Below are 21,624 nucleotides of genomic sequence, written 5' to 3' on the forward strand. Positions count from 1 at the left end.
TTGTTTGAAAAAAGTCAAAAGAATTAAACTCAAAATTATTTGCATGTTTTGAGTCCATTTTTTAGTTTTTAAATATAGAAATAAAAGAATTTCGGTAAGAATTTAAGCCTAAGATAAATGTTAATGTTACATTCATTTAAAAATATCAAGTTAATAATTTGAAGAATAAAAAAATTTAAAAATATCCCATAAAATATTAAGTATAAAAAAATAAAAAATTAATTTATACTTGGCGATTTTTTGCGTCAATTTCATACGTTTATCTCATACGTCAAAGTTTGTCGTATGAGATATACGCATACTTTCCTTGTTTTTATTCTCTTAACATTTTATCTCTTAAATCTTTTCGTATTTGAACAGTTTCGTAACAGAAATCCTCGTTGATATAAATGTTCATTCCTTTAAGTCTTACAGATCTCTTCATTATATCAATCTTATCTTTATAATTTAGGAGTTTTAAAATTATCGTTCTATTTTTTTTAGCATCTCTTGGTCCGGTTCTATATGCTCTTTCAATTTTAACATTTTTGATTTCAAGCGTCTCCTCAAATAGTTTTAAAACTTTTAACTCACTTTCTTCCCAGCTTTCGTGTTCACTTTCTTTTATTCCAGTTATCCTTAGGTTATTTCTTCTCGATCGATCTTTTATTTCCCTTAACTTTTTGTTTATTTTATTTACAGCGCTTGTATCTTTCATCTGACTACTTACTTTCTTTGTTTGCTCTTTTACTTTTTCAAATTTTGATGCGACTGTTTCATCGTTTACATGAATAAATTTTTTAATATCATTTAGCTCGTTTTCTAAGGACGATATGTTTTGATTAGATAGCTCCAAAGCTTTTGTTATACTAACAATTTTTGTTGAACTGTTTATAACGTCTGTTTCAAGTTTATTAAATCTTTCGGTAATAATTTTTAAATTAGCAGTCGTAATTGCAGTAAAACTTTTTTCCAATTGTTTTAATAGCTTATGACTTTCTTCAACTATTGTGATTTTTTGTTTTTCCAAAAGTAATTTAATTAATTGTTCTATATTTTCCATTGTAAGATCCATTTTTAAATTTATTTATTTATTTTTTCATAAATTTTTTCTATTTATTTGCAAGAAGATAAAACACGTCCGATCGCTTGCGCATATTGACGTAAATGTAATGTAAATGTAAATGGCTCTACATTTTGCAATTTTAAGTTAATCTAAATTTTTCTGCGGCTGGATTATTTGTGACAAAAATTCGATGCAGAATGAGTGACGACTTACTTGATACACTTTGTTTTCTCAAAGCACATTTTTTATCCAAAAATAAATCTCAAAACTAACATTAATGTGTTTTATTTACTTATTACTGCATTTTATAGTCTTCTGTTTATGCCTTTTTATTTTTTACCGACTTGCCGGTAAATTTTGATTTTATTACCGTTTTACCGGTAAATTTAAAATTCGGTAAAAGCTCAACCCTAATATATATATATATAGATAAATATATATAAAGATCTATATATATAGATATAAATACATATATATATATATATATATATATATATAAATATATCTATATATATGCATATATACATATATATATATATATATATAATTATATATATATATATATATATATATATATATATATATATTACATTGGATGTTTGAAACTTACCTGCAAGTAAACTTAGGGTTCTTTGGTGGGACTTCATTTCCCTTATGATTTATGAATGACCGTCCCATTAAACTTGCTTGTTTTATGTTGTTATGTAATCACAAGGATAACTTTTTTACCTCTTCCTAAGACTTGGAATTACGAGATTAATTAAAAATTTTATAATAATAACAACATACATGAGTTTCATGTACCGTAAAATTTGGTGACTTTGTCCTGGTAGGTGACTTTGGCTAATTTATAAAAAATAGTTTTAACTTTTAAAAACTACTTTGTACTTCTGCGACTTCTACCAAATTTAAGTTTATCACAAAAGTAAAGTTATTCTGTTTATTTATAACTTAGATTAATTGTAGTTTGCGGAACTATTGATATAATTTTTTCTTTGTTTATTAGAGTCTATAAATATTGTTAAATTTATATGCTGCAAAATTGTGAGTTGGTTGAAACTGCTGTTAATACTTGAGTGGGTTGTCATGTTATAACTAATAGTAAATTTAAATAATATGAGTTTTGTACAATATTTGTCAAATTTATAACTCTTCTAATTAAAATTAACTTTAAGTAAAGTTTATGGGGTGGTTTTGGCCACAACTTGGGGTGACTTTACCCTAAGTGAAAAAATGTAATTATTTTATTTTCAATATTATATTTTTGATTTATTTTTCAGAAAATGTTGTCAATAGATATATTTTTATTTGTTTAACTTTCAGTTTTTGTTTTTAGGACAAAATATTAATTAATATTTATATTTATATCAGAGAAACCATGCCAAGAAAATATGAAAGTGTTGCTGGGAGTCGTGATTATATTCCTTACAACCAGGAAACATTAGCCAAATGTTTAAAAGAAATAAGAAGTGGTAATTTGATACAAACAGATGCTTGCTTGGCCTTTAATATTCCTCTATCTACAATAAAAAATAAACTGAAAGGTATACATAATAAAAAACCAGGCGGTTGCACAATATTTAGTAAAATTGAAGAAGAAATTTTGCAAACTATGTTATAACTATGTCTTCTTTTGGATTCCCAGTTGACTGTTATGATTTACGAAGTATTGTGAAGTCTTATGCAGACCGTAAAGGAATGTTTATTAGGCAATTTGCAGGAAATATGCCTGGTGAATGGATAAAATCATTCCTTAAGAGAAATAAGCAGCTAAGTGTTATATTTACAAGTAACATTAAAAGAAAGAGGGCAGAAGTGGGTACTGTTATTATTAATAACTTTTTTGATAACATCACTCCTGAACTGGCAGGGGTTCTTCCATCAAACATTTGGAATTACGATGAAACTAATTTAACCGATGAGTAATAAACTAGTAATAACACAGCGATGATTAAAATATCCTGAGAGGATAATTAATTCAACTATGTCTGCTAAATGTTTAAATGTATTGTGGTAATGCAGAAGGGCATATCCTTTCTCCATATATTGTATATAAAGCAGATTCGATGTGGCAACTTGGACAGAAAATCGATCAATAGAAGCACGTTATAACCGCTCAAAGAGTGGATGGTTTGACTCCAGTTGTTTTACAGATTGTTTTGAATCTTTATTGTTACCTTAATTAAAAAAAACTTCTGGAAAACATGTTCTAATTGGAGACAATTTGTTGTCACATATAAATACATATGTATTGTCTTTGTGTGAAGAAAACAATATCAAGTTTGTTGCACTTCCTCCTAATTCTACGCATTTAATACAGTCATTCGATGTGACATATTTTCGACCAATGAAAGCTCAGTGAAGAAAAATATTGACAACTTGGAAAGAAAGTGGCAAAGGATGTAAAGCTCCTTCCCTTCCAAAAAACCAGTTTCCAGCATTGCTTAAATGTCTCACGAAAAAAATTGAAGAACCTAGTTGTGAAAGTATGAAGGCAGGCTTCAGAAAAACTGGATTATACTTAATTGATCGAAAACAGTTGCTAGATAGACTTCTTAAAAGAACATTTACAAATAAAGATGTCGTAGTAGAAATCGGTTCTCTTGTCAGTGATTCTTTCATACAACATTTAGTTGAAACTAGAGGTGATGATCATATACCCCCTAATAAAAAGCGACATAAAGTCTCTGTTGTCCCAGGAAAAAGTGTATCATCAATTGATGTAGTTAATATGCAAGCAGCTATAAATACAAATAAGATAAAAAAAAAAATGACTGTTGCAAAAAAAACTAAGGTATCCACTCTTGAACAGCAAATAATTACAGATAATCTATTGAATATCTCTAGCACTGATAGTTTGATGATTGATACATAGTTTTTTGAGTTTTAAATATTAATAAGGTTTCTTTGTGATTTATATCTTGAATAAATTCGTTATTTTCAAGCTGTTGTTTTTAATATTATTTTGCCTTAACAACACACCTAATATCCATGTATCTGTGAATATATAAAATATGAAATGATTTTAATCGATAATTATAAATTCCTTTTAGGTGGCCAAAGTCACCACCAATATAGTGGTGACTTTGACTCACCCTTAAAATTAAAAAAAGAGGGTCAAAGATATAATTTTTTTATTTTTTATTTTAATTAATTATTTCTTTGGCGTCATGCACATCTAATGCAATTTATATCAACATATTAATCATTTATAAATAAGTTTTGAAAAAAAAAAGATTTTAAATTTGGCCAAAGTCACCTCATTTTACGGTATGTTGCTATTATTACAAAAATTTACATTTTCCGCGTATGCACCTAAAATTACAAATCAGCTGGAGAGTGATTTTTTTAAAAAGGGCGTATTTGAAGCAAGTTTGCTTTTTTAAAAAAAATCAAAAACTTTCAGGTGGCTTTATTTGTGTAAGAAGATAAAATTTAAACACATTTTTACATAAACTGATGAAGCTATCATAGAAGGACACAAAACACAAAAAAAGTTAATTTCAAAAAAAATGTCAATTCAGCCCTTTTAAAAAACACTGATTCAGTTACTTAGTGGGGTTTACACAATTTAATTATTTACCATTAGAAAACAATTATATAAAAGTTTATTAATTTACGACTATTTGTACATATTCCACAAAAGATTTATTGAAATATGAATAAATATACAATTAATAAGGTCACTGAAATTTTATTTGTTTGTTTGTTGAAAATTTGTTTCCATTGATTTCTTTGAGAAATATGCACCTTTAAAGCTGTTTCAATGCTTTTCCACAACTTGAGCAAGTTGTTCTCTCTCTACTGGATTAAAACATTTGTCTTTGATGTCTCCCATAAGCTTGATACCTCGCTATGCAATATCGTTGACACAAGAAAAATTGTATACAAATTTTTTTGCGGCGTTAAAGTCCTTGAATTTGTTCCAATGTCCTGATGGAACGTTTAGCCATTCTTGGGGTCTGTTTAATTTTAACAAATGAAAAAGTAACCATGACTTTTCGCCAATAAAAGAAAATCAAAGAGGTTAGTCTTTGTCGCGCCAAATAATAATCGGAGTCTTAGGTTTATATGGAGTAAATACTTTAGGTCTTGGTAAGTTTATAAGTTTCTGACCCATCATAGTCTTTTATGCAAAACTCACAGAGTAGTCAAACAAGGAAATGACTACTAACTCCTCAGAGAAGTGTCCGAGGTGTCTTTCAAAAGACTTTCAAGGTCAATTGATTTAAATTTCATCGTTAACTAAAAGTAACGCAGGTCATTAGCTGAAGCAGCAGAAGTAATAGCAGATTGAAAACTTTGCGTAAAATAGAAAAAAGTACTCAGCTACTATATATTCTTGTTAAAGTTATGAAATTCTTTTTAGAAGCCTTCAAACAACTGAACTCTTGGTAATTTGTTCGGACCACTGAATATTATGACTATTGAATGTTGCTTATATAAAGAGTTCTGGAGTATGATGTCTACATTCAAGTCGGACTAGAGAACAGCCAATTTGCTTCTCAATTAGAATTGCAGCTCCATTACATGCTCTACTGTTTGCAGATATTGTATCATAGACAAGTTCAACAACAGATGCTTTTAATTGTCATTTATCAACTAGGTTTATCACTGAATAACATTGCGTTTGACCAGTTCCGTCAGCAATTTTAGGAGTACCTAGCAATTTAGGAGGTGGCCCTGCATACACAGCAAGTCACTCTTCCTTTTTTCCAGTAGTTTGCTAGAAAGTTTTTCCATCCCAATAAATTTCCAAATATTCAGGTGGAAACTAAGTTCCTTCAATTAATTTAGCTTCTTCAATTCTGTTAGCTGATCTTGCTCTAAGAACTGATGATTTAGAAAGTGTAACATCATTTCAAGCTGCTCCACCTAATGCTAAAGTCTTTCCCAAAAAAAATAGCTGTTGTCTTTCACAAATACCGGATCCATCAGCAACTGCACACGTTTCTTTTAATAGTTCTCTTTTTGAAATTTACATCGCTGATTTGTAATGATGTTTTTTTTTCTCTTTCAATGAAAATCTTTTATCTCTTTTATCTTCTTCCGTAATATCTGAAGAAAATTTGTCGCCCTTGTTGACTTCATTATTATCAGTAATGGTTAAACATTTGAGTTGCTGTTTTTTAACGTGAAACAATACCTTTCTTTTCTTTCTTTCCTGATACTGTAGTTTAATGTAGCGTTGTCGCTCTTTTTCAGTAAGTATTTTTTCAACTCCAGCCATTGAGCCCACTTCAAAAAACTTTCGTTGGCTTTTTAGAAATTCCTAGTCAATAAGCCACTTGTTGTTACCAGAGTGTTTCAGCAGTGTGTAAGTTTCTGTTTGTGATATATCAAACAGACTGTCCAGTTTAATCGTAAAAGATGTAGCTTTTTGCTTTACGTTTCTTTCTTATCTTCTGCTTTCATAAATATTTTTCAGTGTCTCATATTCTTTTACCAAACGGGCAATCTGATCAGCACAGTCCTTCTTGTTATGCTTCGTTGAAATACGAGCAGGTAACCAAAAGTTTTGAACAGTTTCGCTAACTAGATGATTTGCAATGAGTCTTGTTTCTTTTCTAGGATTGTTTTCTTTCTCAAAAGGCATTTTTGGAAGATAACTCTATTCAATGGTAGCTTTCCTCCTTTAAAGTTTTCTAAAAAAACCAACAATCCAATGATTTAAACGAGAAGAACGTCTGCCTTTTTTATCGCCTATATTTTTGTTTAAAGCAACAACTGGAATATGTATCGAATGTAGAGAACGTTTTTTTTCTGATCTAAGCACTGACTCTTCAGCATCAATAGATACATTATCTCCAAAACTTTTAGGTTTCAAACTTAAAAGTTTTGTTTTGAAGAAGATTGGTAAACTAGGTTTACCAAACTTCTTCAGTATAGGCCATTGTCGTGGTTGAATATAAGACTGAAGCTTGTAATATTAGGGCTGTTATTGACTAAACGTTTAGACATATACTTTGCAACATTAAAATGATACAGAATAAGGTTTATTTAAAACGTTGTAAATTAAACTTATTAACGTTGCGGCATGTTTTTAAGAACTATTATTGTCTCAAGAGAATTAAGACTTAATCATGCAATTTCACAATATTAAATTCATAATGGAACGAAAGTATCGATATTATAATGTTTGAAATGTATTGGAATAAGTGTAACTAAACTGAATTATGTTATGCAATATCTATGGTGTTTTAAAACAAATCTCTTGTGGGATAAGTTCAATACGTCGTAAATTAATAAATTTTTGTAGAATTGTTCCTTAGTCTCAAATAAATTGTGTGAACCCCATTAAGAAAGAACAACAGTTTAATAGTAAAAACTTTGCGCAACACTTGCGCAATCCGTTACTTGAACTTCCAATGTCTTGTGGGGGATGTAAAATTTGTTCTAAATTCGAAATGTGTGGTGTTTAACGTTTTTAGATAAAATGTCATCACTGGTAAAAATCCCGGTTAAAGCTTCATAAAAAGTTTAAAATGGACCACCCTAATGCTGCATCCGCCCCTGGGATATTTTTTTATTTACTTTTCTTTTACAAACTTTAAACTATGTTTATCTTTCTTACACAAACTTTAAACTATGTTTAATTTTTCTTTGACAATTTTTAAACTATGTTTAACTTTTCTTTCACAAACTTTAAACTATGTTTAATTTTAAAAATTGATTTGCTACTAGTAGTAACTGTTCCTGTTTTTATACCAGTTTATCCTTAAAACATTAACGATGGACTAGTTCAATATAAAATCATCAATATTTTTATCCTTTAATTCCCATATGTTTTTTGAGATAATAGTGTCTTTTTAATACTTTTGATTTTTAAAGAATTGCTTATGATTGGCAAAATGTTTTTTTCCGTTAATTTTATCTTAGTTAAACTTGTTGACTTTGGGTTTGGAACTTGTTTAATTGTAGTACTATCGCATTATTTAAATTAAAAGATAAAATTAAACTTTTAGTTGTGTAGGCATCTTCAGTCACTAAAATTTTCTCTTTTCACAGTTGACCTTGTTGGAGATAACCCTATGCGCTCAATTACTAGAGAAGGAATTTTATTTAATATTATCTTTAAAAAGTATAGAATGTTAAGAAATTCCTCAGGTTTAGAATTAGGTGCGCAACTGCCACTATTTGCAATTTTATTTGACTTGTTGGCAATAATAATGTAACTTTGTTTACTTTTATTTATGTAATTCTTTTAAATGAAAGAACTTTTTGCTAATTTTTATATTAAATACCATCACAACCTTTTAAGTTTATTAAATTGATACATCTCATCTTTAACCTGAAAAATAATAACCGTATTAATAATATTTGATTGTATAACTATGACATAACCCAGGTATATTTTTTATATATGTAAAAAACTTTTTTTCTCGACAACTTAACTATTAAAATGTCGTATGCCTAACTAAGTAAAATTTACGCTTTCAATAGTTTGTATGCTCTAGGAGGCCTTGTGATAAAGAATAAATATCGCGCCCATTAAACTGAAACGCTTTTTCAATGATGGCGCGCTCGTCGTTAAGTTATTGAAAGAGATCTTTAGCATTGCAAATCGGTCCCCACACTTCTAAAATGTTTAATTTGTTATTTTCAGTGACGGACCCATAAATTTTTGGTGCTGGTGGTTGTGGAGGGGGGAAGAGGAAGATGTTGAAATATTTTTATATTTGGTATAACATTTGCATTTCCTAAAAAAAAGGTCCTCTAGTTCTAAGATTTTTTCGGACTTTCAGATTCTGGTGGTGCTGGGCTCGTGGTGTTAGTTCTTACCCACCTCCCATCCTACCTGATTTCGTCACTGTTTACATAATGTTCTTTTTATTGATAAATGTTTTGAAATTTTCATCTGCTTGTCAATGCGGTTTGCAGAAAAAGTTATTCAGACATTCCAACTTTTCATAAATTGTTTGAATGTGACCGCGATTTTTTTAGATTGTTTTTTCTTGCCGATCTTTTTTTTTTAATTATTTTATTAATCCTCTTTTGAATAAAAATCTTATTTATTTCCTTTTATTTTAACATTATTATTATTATTTTTAACTTAAAATTAAACCTGTAACGTTAACTATTTTAGTATTTCTTAATTTATTAATTGTTTTAAATGAATATATTGAATTTGTTTAAAACGAATTCATATTTAATGTTTGTAATTGCTAAAACTTTATTAAAACTTTTAAACTATTCTACGTCATTAAAAATAATTTGTTTCTTAAAATCATATTATAAGGTTTTAACAAACGTTTTAGAGAAATTAAAACTAAAAACGTTTATAATTGTTTGGAGCTAACAGTTTTATAACGTTACACCGTAAACTTAAATTAAAGATCTAAAGTTTTACCAATTCTTAATATGCTTTCGTTGTTGATGTTATTATGTAAAGTTTCCATAATAAACTTTTCATTTTATTAATTAATTGTTTGTAAAAAACAGAACCGACGTTTTAATTTAATCAAAATAACGTATGTTAGTTTTTTATAAAACTAGCTTTATTTATTAAAGTGTTACTTCGTTTAAGTTCGAAGAATCAATTAAAATAATTGTAAAACAGTAATATATATTATTTTAAAGATATGCAAACATTACTGTTTGCATATCTTTGATGATTAAATTAATTAAACAAGTTTTGTCTTCAACAAAAACGTTTTATCAAAACTAATTCATTTAAAATCAAATAAATAAATAACAGTTTTCCCCTACCAAGTTTTTATAACGTTCATCTTTATCATTATTAACGATATGCTTCATCTAAATAATAAAGGCTCTTGCAAACTTCATGCTGATAACACAAAACGCAATCATCAAAGAGCTCACTGGTCTACGTCAATTACAAATTTACGTCAATAGAGTAGCTAAGTTGATTAATGTCTGTTCAATGAGTTTTAATCTAGACGTATGTTTTTTAACAAGCATCATTGCAACAAAACTTTACTCGATAATGATTTTAACAATTTTCGCACCCGTTTAAATATGACTGACAAAACAGGTTTCTCCTAACCCTTGATGGTGTTGTTTACAATCTTTTGTTTTTGTGGAATGACCAAGTAACTTTTTACAACTTGTGTTCTGTTTTCGATATTTTAAAAACAGTTTTTGGAACTTCTACACTGGAATAATGTAACAAAATTATCTTTAACTATTTATTTAACAATCTAATCAATGGTTTATTAACACTTCCATGAAAACAGTAAAATGGCCATCTCACTTACAATTAAATTCTAAAAATGTTTACCCTGCTTTCATAAAGGTTAGGGAAAATGCATACATTCAGGTTCAGTCAGTTAGCAGAAGTTTTACAGATCATAATTCAAAAAATACTTTTAAACCTCTAAAATACTTTTAGAGGTTTTTTTCATTTAATGTAATTAATGCAGCTGTCATATAATTACATGTCTTCTGTCTTTGTATTATAAATAAAACTTCATCTAAATAACTCATAACGATCTTTCATCAAAGTTATCAAAGATTGCATTTTTTTTCAAGCCCAATATACAGCCCTTTATTTTATTTATTTTTATATTTAAAAGAGGACTCGAAAAACAAGCATACTTGTATCTTCTTCCAATAAAAGTTAATAATAACATTGTTGATTTTATCGGTGTTCAAGAAAGTCTACTTTTTACATCAGTAGACACAGAATGCTTAAAAAATCTTCTGTTCACCATTTTTTAATTATGGCTTTTAAACAAATAACGTTTAAACCAAAATATCACCTAGTTTATCTTCTCTTTTTTTGTAATGGATTGCTCTATTCAGTGTTGTATTTATCTTCTTTCAGTACCTGATCTTTCATTACTCGATCAATCTATACAGTTTCCGATTGTTTTCATAATTTTTTTCTTTAAAAATTTTTTAAAAAAAGTTTTGTTAGCTTCAACTCTAATCTAAAAATTTTTTTCGAACTGGTGCTGAACTGCTTATTTTATAGTTACAATTTTTTTTAAAAAAAATTTTATAGTTACAATACAGCAGTTTAGCACCAGTTCGCAAAAAATTTTATAGTTACAATACAGCAGTTTAGCACCAGTTCGCAAAAAATTTTATAGTTACAATACAGCAGTTTCGCACCAGTTCGCAAAAAATTTTATAGTTACAATACAGCAGTTTAGCACCAGTTCGCAAAAAATTTTATAGTTACAATACAGCAGTTTCGCACCAGTTCGCAAAAAATTTTATAGTTACAATACAGCAGTTTAGCACCAGTTCGCAAAAAATTTTATAGTTACAATACAGCAGTTTCGCACCTGTTCGCAAAAAATTTTATAGTTACAATACAGCAGTTTCGCACCAGTTCGCAAAAAATTTTATAGTTACAATACAGCAGTTTAGCACCAGTTTGCAAAAATTTTATAGTTACAATACAGCAGTTTAGCACCAGTTCGCAAAAAATTTTATAGTTACAATACAGCAGTTTCGCACCAGTTCGCAAAAAATTTTATAGTTACAATACAGCAGTTTAGCACCAGTTTGCAAAAATTTTATAGTTACAATACAGCAGTTTAGCACCAGTTCGCAAAAAATTTTATAGTTACAATACAGCAGTTTAGCACCAGTTCGCAAAAAATTTTATAGTTACAATACAGCAGTTTAGCACCAGTTCGCAAAAAATTTATAGTTACAATACAGCAGTTTAGCACCAGTTTGCAAAAAATTTTATAGTTACAATACAGCAGTTTAGCACCAGTTCGCAAAAAATTTTATAGTTACAATACAGCAGTTTAGCACCAGTTTGCAAAAATTTTATAGTTACAATAGAGCAGTTTAGCACCAGTTCGCAAAAATTTTATAGTTACAATACAGCAGTTTAGCACCAGTTCGCAAAAATTTTATAGTTACAATACAGCAGTTTAGCACCAGTTCGCAAAAATTTTATAGTTACAATACAGCAGTTTAGCACCAGTTTGCAAAAATTTTATAGTTACAATACAGCAGTTTAGCACCAGTTTGCAAAAATTTTATAGTTACAATTCAGCAGTTTAGCACCAGTTTGCAAAAATTTTATAGTTACAATACAGCAGTTTAGCACCAGTTCGCAAAAATTTTATAGTTACAATACAGCAGTTTAGCACCAGTTTGCAAAAATTTTATAGTTACAATACAGCAGTTTAGCACCAGTTTAAAAAATTTTTTAGACTAGAGTTATAGCTATAAGAATTTTACATTGCCTCACTATAGTGAGGCAATTAAATTTTGTATTAAGAATATAAAAAGTAAAATTTACGACAGCATTTTTTTTGTCAAAATTATGTAATTGATTTAAAACAGGTTAACCTGTCTTAATACACATAAAAATCGTAATAAATGTTTAATTATCATCTATATTTCTTTCTACTTATTGTATTTAGGTTTAATGTCGTTAAATAATAGAAACAGTACAACAATAAAAAGAAACGTAGAGGTAGTTTATTGTGATCAGTATTATGTTATGTAATATTATATAGATTTACCTATATCACATTACAAAACATAAATGATGATGTTTTGTAAAATTATATTTATTATAAAGTTTTATAAAGTTAGTTAAAAATATTTAGTAAATATTTTCATGTTTTGGTGTTTTTAGTTTCTGTTTTTTTTTTAATTTAATTTTTGAAAATGCATGTCCGTTTTCTAATTTATATTATTTGATTAAATAAAAGACAACAAGATTCTAAATTTTAGTTTGATTCGAACTTTAACAGTGGAAATACTTTAAATGATGGAAAAACTCTCAATGTTGGATATTACCTTTCATCAGGTAACGGATATTATGCAGTTATGCAAGTTGATGGAAACTTTTGGCCTCATCGTTTGGTAATGAAAACAGATGGAAACTTGGTAATTTATAATGGACAAAACAAACCAACCTGGGTAACAGGAACAAATCGTGGATAATTAAAATTATTCAAAATGAATTATTTTTAATATAAATGTTCAAGTTTAACGTATTTGTAATCAAACTATTATAACTATGACAGCGATAAGATTTTGTTAATGTTATATTTTTCAATACTATTATTTTCAATCTCAATCTTTGTATATTATTATTTCGAAGCCCCAAAAACTTGTTAGATTATTTGGCAGTCCAGATTATTTAAAAGTCCAAGAACAGCAACTAAATTTTGCCAATCTGAAACCAGATTTTTCTTAAAGACATACATAGATACAAATCTATCTATCTATTTACCTCTACACAAACCACATATTTACATATATATATATATATATATATATATATATATATATATATATATATATATATATATATATATATATATATACATATGTGTATATATATGTATACATATGTATATATATATATATATATATATATATATATATATATATATATATATATATATATATATATAAATATATATATTTATATTTATATATATATATATATATATATATATATATATATATATATATATATATATATATATATATATATATATATATATATATATATATATATATATATATATATATATATATATATATATTAGGGGTAGTCATTTTGAGGGAATTTTTGAAAAAACGAAGTACATACCCAGCTAAAGTTGGAGCAAATATGCTAAAACTTAGTCAAAAGTTTTTTTAGGTCGATCGGGTGACTTTAAAGTCCCCCTCAAGACTAAAGTTGTTAAGAAATTGTTCTTCAAAAAAGGAAAAATAGAGTGTGTTTAGGGTGTTTGAGGGGGATTTAAGTGAAAAAATTATTTCCATTTTTTTTGTTTGTTTGTTATTTGTTATCTATATTTTCATTTTAAAAGGGTATGTCATCATTTTTTTTTACATATTCTCGGTTAAAACGATATTTAAGAAATCAAAAAATGAAAAGTTTAAGTTACGCAAGTGGTTATGAAATCAGCAAATTATGTTATTAACCAAAAAAACAAACTATTTTGAACTAAACAAGTAATTTACCATTTAATAAAAATCTTTACAAATACTATCATGACGAAAATTATGCATTAATTGAAATAAGTATTTTAAAATGAACAACAATTTCTTAAGTCTACAATTTCCTTTTCTTTAGTTTAGAGAGTGACATCAGGCTTTCTGATAGTTTTTTTTTTGTAATATTACTTTTTCCCACACCAAAAACTTTAAAAGTTGACCTTACTTTGTCGACGGTTAAAAGTCTGTTCTGCTTGTCATCTTCATTTTCGTATCTTTGCACAAACTGCTGCATCATTCCGATTGCTCGTTCAGAATAATCATTGACAACAATTAACATTTTGGCAAAGTTTTCAAAATTCTTAAACGAAGACTGGGTGTGCCAATATTGGGGTGGAAGTGACAACCAGTCTCTCACTCTCTGATTATCCAACCCTATCATTGAAAAAATTAAATATGAAAACTCATTAACCAAAAGAGAGAGAGTTGGTACCTTCATATTATTTATGATATAAATCTTGTCTATTCGTTCTTTGCTTCTATGTTTAAAAAAATCTGGACCCGGTATTTGAAAGGAAAGCAAAGCATCTGCAATGGCTGTTTTTTTATCCATAGAAATATTTTTATCCAAAAGAGCCAAGGGAATAATTGTTGAATCAAGATACCATGTATGCTTATAAAGAGATGCTAACACAGCGTCTACTGCCTCCGGATTGGAGCAAACTTTCTTATACTCATTCATCTGAAAGATTGCATCAAGATCAGACGCAGGAGATTGAATCGCTTTATGTGCTTGAAGGTACCACCTTGTGTAAAAACATACTATGAACTCGCAGATGAGTTTTAAATCTTCGCGTAGATTATCATTTTCTTGCACAAATGTCAGTTGCTTGCACAAAAGCTGAAGTTTAAGATAGTATAAACTCTTGCCTAAAAACCTAGCATGATGAACAGCTCCAGTTTTCTTTAACTTGAAATGTGCAGAAGGGATAAATACTGCATGGTTAGTTCAGCCAACTCTCTTTGGTCATTCCTCATATTGTGTTTTTTAGTAATATAGGTCTCTCAGTAATCTAAAGTTTTCCTTGCAGCTTCCTTCAAAACTGTTCCTTCAACGGTTTTCCAATCAAAAGAGGTCAGGTTATTTTTGTCGTATTTGAATTTAGGGTTCTCAAACATATGTTTGAACTTTACGAATAAGGGATTTTCAGGCCCTACGCTACTCTCTTTTATCACTGCTTCACAGAAATGAACCATTCTAAGCTCAATGATATGATGCCTACATGCTAGTAGAAGAAGGTATTTGTCTACCTCTTTTGCAATCCTAATAAGTGATCCTTTCTTAGAACCAGTATTACTTGAAGTTGTATCAAAGCATACTCCGCATACTTTTGAAATGAGGTCATATTCTTCTAGTATTTTCATGATTCCTATGTACATATCTTCACCTGAAGAAGACGGCAAGGCAGGTACTCCAAGAAGATGCGACACCCCCTCAATATTAACGAGCACAGCTAATCTTTCATTCTTCAGTCTTTTTCCCTGATTCATTTCAAACAAAGTCTTTCCGTCAAAATGAATTATACAGGGATAACGGCTTTTTTCCACGCCCTTCTTTATATCTAATTTAGCAATTTCTGCAGTATCCTTAGCAGTTTTTTTCATCTTCCTTAATGCAGTTGAAGCACTGGCTTTGCATTTTGCGATATCAACTCCACAATCTTGAAGAATTGCTCCAGTTACTTTTTGTAAGACATTTGGGGAGATATCATTTGCTGTAGCTATGATAGATACATTTCCATCAAAAATATTCATAGAGACTTTGGCAGTAATGTTACAATCATCTGCTCTTCTATGATGCCAAACTTCGGGTTCGAATTCTGAATCAGAATCAGCGCTAGTGTCAGTGAAACTCAAGTCTAATTCTGAGGTAGCGTCAATCTTAGGAGATTCGTCTTCTAGCTTTGTCCTCTTCCTCACACCTTCAGAAACCTAAAATTTACTTTAACATGGTATATGTGTATTAACAAATAATGTATGTTAAATTAGCAAATTTTAATAAAAAGGTCAAATTAACCCACTAAAAACAACATAAAACCTTTTTGCTAAATTTTCTATCTTCTGATCCCAAACTAAAATGTCTCGATCCTTCCTGGTCTTCCAAAAAAGTTAAATCATCGTGCTTATCTTTATCTGAGCGTTTTTTATCCTTCCTAATTTGGTTCTTTAAATCTGTAGAACCAATCCAAAACAGCTTTTTCAAAAATGAAATAAACTCCCCTTGATTAACCTTGTCTCTAGCTGATCCTCTGTATTTATTTCTACTCAAATCTGAATACTTCTTGTCCATCTTCATTAGGTTCTTGATAGTATTTTTATCTGACATTACTTGAAATCCCGCTTTAAGCCATGGTCTTTTAATTAAGCCCAAAATGCATTCACAATCATCTACTTCACATCTCTCGTAACCCTGAATCTTGTTAGGAGGGCATGATAAAATCGTTGACTTCTTAACATTATGAGGAAGTAGTGATCTTCTGTAGGCAATGTGTTGAAGAATATCCATTCCAGTAGGGAGTTGAAGACCTTAATAAAAAAAAATCAATATTCTAATTTTTAACAAAAAGTTTAAAATTCAAAACAATTTTTTTAAATTAGATATGTACATGTAATAGCTGGTTTAGCCTCATTTATGATAAAAAGTTTGCTTTTGCTTGATCTGAGAAACCATCTCTTCCCAATATCTATTACAATTTTTTTTTCCATTTTTGTATTCAATCTAAATAGATTTAATGGTTTGTAATTAGTTAAAAACTTCAATACAATTTTACTTTATATTGTAATTCGATTAATAACAATCAAGTAAATACGAAAGTTATTTACAAAAATAAAATAATGTAACACAATTTCACGTACAATTTGTTTATAAAAACGCTTAGTGACTTAAAACATACAGTGCAGGATCTTCAGCACATTTTCTTCTGCATTATTTTATTAGAATTTTTTTATTGTTGCCGATTTTCATAACCGTGCGTAACATAAAATTTTCATTTTTTCCTTTCGTATATATCGTTTTAACCAAGAATATGTAAAAAACATGATGACATACCCTTTTAAAATGAAAATATAGATAACAAGTAACAATAAAAAAAAAAAATGGAGATAATTTTTTCAATTAAGTCCCCCTCAAACACCCTGAACACACCCTACTTTACCTTTTTTGAAGTACAATTTCTAAGCAACTTTAGTCTTGAGGGGGACTTAAAAGTCACCCGATTGACCTAAAAAATTTTTTGACTAAGTTTTAGCATATTTGCTCCAATTTTAGCTGGGTATGTACTTGGTTTTCGAAAATTCCCTCAAAATGACTACCCCTAATATATATATATATATATATATATATATATATATATATATATATATATATATATATATATATATATATATATATATATATATATATATATATATATATTATATATATATATATATATATATATATATATATATATATATATATATATATATATATATATGTATATATCTATATATATAAAAATAAGTTTTTAAAAAAGCTAAAAATTCAAAAAATATCAAAAAACAGGAGGAAATTTTGTTGCCTTGTCGTGATTCAGATACTTATGTAATTTCAGTTTTTCAATTAAGTTAAGATCGTCCGAGGAACATGTTTATATATAGAACATAAATAAACATTTTCCTTGTTTTGCATATTAAATAACAAAAACTAAAAAAAGCAAGCTGATGATTTGAACTTGCCACACGGCGACCTTAGCAATTTTTACAACAGCAGGGATTTAAAAAGTTTTTTTATAAAAGCATATTTAAAAATTCTAATTTTGTAATTAAATTAAACCATTTTATTAAACTTATTGTTTTTAAAAGTAATTGAAAGTAAAAGTTATTTAATATTGATACAATAAGGAAATTTAGAGTTTTAAAGCTATTTTACCACGCTGCCGTTGAAGTGGTAGGGATGCATATAGACTACTTTCTGAAATTTGTCATTCCATCATTTTTTAGTTTATTAAAACTGTTTAAATACATTAAGATAAAAAGTTTGCATAAAAATATTTTTTGTTTTTCAGCGAAAATTCCGTAATAGCGGAAAATGTGTTAGTTTGACCCTTACACATGTTGTTTTTGAAACGTGATTTCTTGACAAAACAAAGGAAGTATTGAAAATTATTTTGCTCATTTGTATACTATTATATTATACTCCGGATGACCTTAGGATTTGCATAAATCATTTTATCCTAAGAGCACTTAAGGTTTTTGTAAAAATATTTCCTTTTTTTCAAAAATTTAAATACAAATTTTCAGCTCAACTGAATTTTTATAAGATATTATGTGTTTTACGTAATATGCAAGAGTATGTAAGATCCAAGAGGCATCGGGAATATTAGATTAAATCAAATACAAATTTAATGTTTCAAGTCAAATGCTCAATTTGATTTGAAACTTTAAAAAACTAATTATCTCCGCAGTAAGAACTAGTTTGAAATGAATCTACTTTCTATTATATGAATCTATTTTCACTAATCTTATCAAAAAATATCCTTTTTTTCTGGCTCGCAATTCTTTTTTTTGCTTTTTCTCTGCGTTTGTGAACTTTTTATCCATTCGCCTAATGCGTGAGTTATCTAATTTTGTTGCCACAAGTTTAAAGTTTGCTATTTTAATCCAAAGTGTTTTCAAACCTTCAGTATTCCTTTCCACCATCATAAAAATGAATAATAGCTGAAAGTACATCCATTTCTTTAGTTTCACTGCCAACAAATACAGTTTTTAGTAAATTCTTGTAAATAATACAAAGTATAAAATTTTCAACAGTACTATTACAACTAATTTGCTTATTTATCTGTCTTAGTCACGTATACGACTTCAAAAAATGTTATTTAAACCTCTAAAGACACAGCATAAATACATATTAGTAAATATTCAAAGTAAAACGTGGCATATACTATGAGAAGAAAATAAACAACAAACATATGTTTATGGTAACTAAGGACGTTGCTATGGACTCCAATACTACCGAATATTGTTTAGGTATAAACGTGGGCTAAAAAATTATTTTTATTGTTTTCAATATTACTTGCATGAAAATAGACATACCAATGGGTAACATTCCACATTAAAAAAAATTTCACAAAACTTTTTTTCTTTATCAGTATTTGCTTAAAATAGTATTATACTCCATTATTTTTTGCCTTAACTTTTAGATTAGGGATCGTTGTTAAATTACGCCACTTTAAATTTCTCTATCGAACAAAACAAAAAAGATCAAAAATTTTCTCTCGGAGAGTAGTCACCTAATAAAACATTCTTCTTTTTAAAAAAATTGAGCGTTTTTACTTTTAATTCTTTTTATTAATTTTAATTAAACGTTATTTCTTTATCTTTTGTGATGATAAACTTTTGTTTACAATTCAATGATTTACAAATTGTTTCGGAAACAAATTAAGGTGCTTAAAAAAGTTGCAAACTTATTTTGCGAAAATTCCATTGACTTTATATCGCTGCATATCTAAACGTTCAAATGCCAAAAAATCTACGGTTATACATATTATAAATAAGTTTAAGATTACTCGAAACTTCGTAAGAAAACCTAGAAATTGAAGAAAAAAACTTTTCATAAATACAAAAAGGTAAAGTCGATTCTCAGTTAAATAGCGAGATTTTAGAACCAGTCACAGCGAGATCTAACAAGAGAATTCAAGACTTTTCGTTTTCATATCTTAATTTTTTATTTTATTTTATTTCATATCTACCCAGTAGGTATTTGTTTTTGAAAATTACGTTCTAAATGTATATTAAATGTTTTTTAAACGTCATCTAAACATTCCAATGTAAAGAACGTTTAAAGACGTTCAAAAATTGTTGTAAAGACATTTAGAGCGTTACTTTTGAAAACAAATGCCCGTAGGGTAGTATGTATTCCATATCGGTAAAATAACATTGAAGCTACATATTGAGAAGTTCATGTCTTTACATAAATCATTCTCTACCTGAAGTTTGATATAGAAATTGTGGTCTAAAGACTCGTTGGAGAAATAAAAAAGATTTGCAGATTAAAGCATCAGTAAAGGTAAAATGGCAAAAATGATTAGTTTAAAACACATAAAATGGACATTAAAAATTGTGGGTCGTTTTTTAAAAAAATATACAAAAAAAAGTTTGTTCAGAATGGAACATTTATTTTATCAAGAAATAAGTTAAAAATACTGAATACGTGCCCAGTGAAAAATAAAACCGCGTCCCACGTGGGTTCAACGTGGGTTCCGTGTGGGATTGATGAGATTTACGTTGTTCGGATTTTTCCATGTGGTATCCGTATGGAAATTTGTAATTTTAAACCCATGTGGGTAATCCCAGATGGGTTACGTGTGGGAACCATATGGTATTTACTCACGTAGGAAATCGCACGTGGGTTTTTTGTGGGATTTACATGGGAATTTATCTTTGGTCTCGAAATTAAAAAAATCTTAAATTTTAAAATCAACATTGAATTGCGGCGAGGAGAAATTTATATTGTGTAAATATATTTTATATCATTTAAGAGAATGGCAAGCATGTATGTAAGTACCACGAATAATGTTTATCTTTTTTTATAGAAATAAGACTAAGATTTGTGCAAATAGAAATATTATGATAATGTAATAGTTATTTGAATATAGTTCTTAAGTATATTATCTGCAAACAATTAACTGGTGCAACTTCAAATGTTGTCAAAAACCAAGCAAGCATACATGAAACACTGCAGTGTCCCACAAAAAAATGCAGATTTAAAAGTCAAAGAATTCCCAATTTTCTTTATTAAAAAAGAAACAAATAAGGGGATATGGGTTTCTGTAACTTTTTTAAGACTCTTAAACTTTTAACTTAAGATATTTTAGGATCTTTTAGACTTAAGGGAATTACGAACTACATTGAGAAATAAAAACAGGATATTTAAAGAAACTTTTAAATTTTTATTCTAGAGTACCATATTATTATTGGGAATAAAGCCTCTGGGTCCAGTTTTCAAAGTAATATGATCTAAAGAAATATATAAATAAAATAATATGCTTTAAAATGCATATAGTTATGCATTTTATATGTATAACTAGTTATACATATAATTTGTTATCAAAACATATATATATATATTTATATATATATATTTATATATATATATATATATATATATATATATATATATATATATATATATATATATATATATATATATATATATATATATATTTAAATTAGTAGAAAACACTCATCTAACTTTTTAATAATTTATTATTGCTCTGTTCTTTAAAAACATAATGACCAAACAAAAAATACATTAAAAAATAAAAAGTATGCAAACAACAATAAAAGACCTCAGAATGGAAAAAAAATAATGCCAATGTGTATACATAATTTGTGTTGTGATTAAGTAATAAACATCTCCTCAGAGTCGCGTCTATTATTACTGGCGTTTCGATGAGGATCAGCACTTATAACTAGTTTATCCCTTCAGACAAACGTCATTGCCACTTATGCTTTACCCCGCGACTTACGCCTATTCCATACTGCAGTAAAAAAGGATTCACTACAAATAGCCAAAAATTTTGACAACATTTGATGTTAATCAAGATGCATCAGTTAATTGTTAGCAGATAATATACTCAAGAACTATA

At 28.1% G+C, this 21,624-nt stretch overlaps 2 protein-coding genes across 2 annotated transcripts in view; one reads left to right on the forward strand and one right to left on the reverse strand.

Annotated features, from left to right (window-relative positions):
• Positions 1-313: 313 nt before the first annotated feature.
• Positions 314-1,054, reverse strand: LOC136085540 (uncharacterized). Its single transcript, XM_065806855.1, has one exon. It carries the CDS (start codon positions 1,052-1,054, stop codon positions 314-316), a length of 741 nt encoding a protein of 246 aa, XP_065662927.1.
• Positions 1,055-19,994: 18,940 nt separating this feature from the next.
• LOC100215560 (uncharacterized) overlaps positions 19,995-21,624 on the forward strand; it is a 78,213-nt gene continuing 76,583 nt past the window's right edge. The window contains exon 1 of the mRNA XM_065805964.1: positions 19,995-20,042. The gene's annotated coding sequence lies outside the window, so the exon portion shown is untranslated. The remainder of the gene's footprint in view (positions 20,043-21,624) is intronic.

Source organism: Hydra vulgaris, chromosome 09 (genome assembly GCF_038396675.1).
Source record: "Hydra vulgaris chromosome 09, alternate assembly HydraT2T_AEP".
In the NCBI taxonomy this organism is placed as follows: Eukaryota; Metazoa; Cnidaria; class Hydrozoa; order Anthoathecata; family Hydridae; genus Hydra; species Hydra vulgaris.

What these genes read in the sequence shown, in the direction of transcription:
- LOC136085540 (XM_065806855.1), bottom strand. Translation starts at nt 1,054, where the DNA reads ATGGATCTTACAATGGAAAATATAGAACAATTAATTAAATTACTTTTG.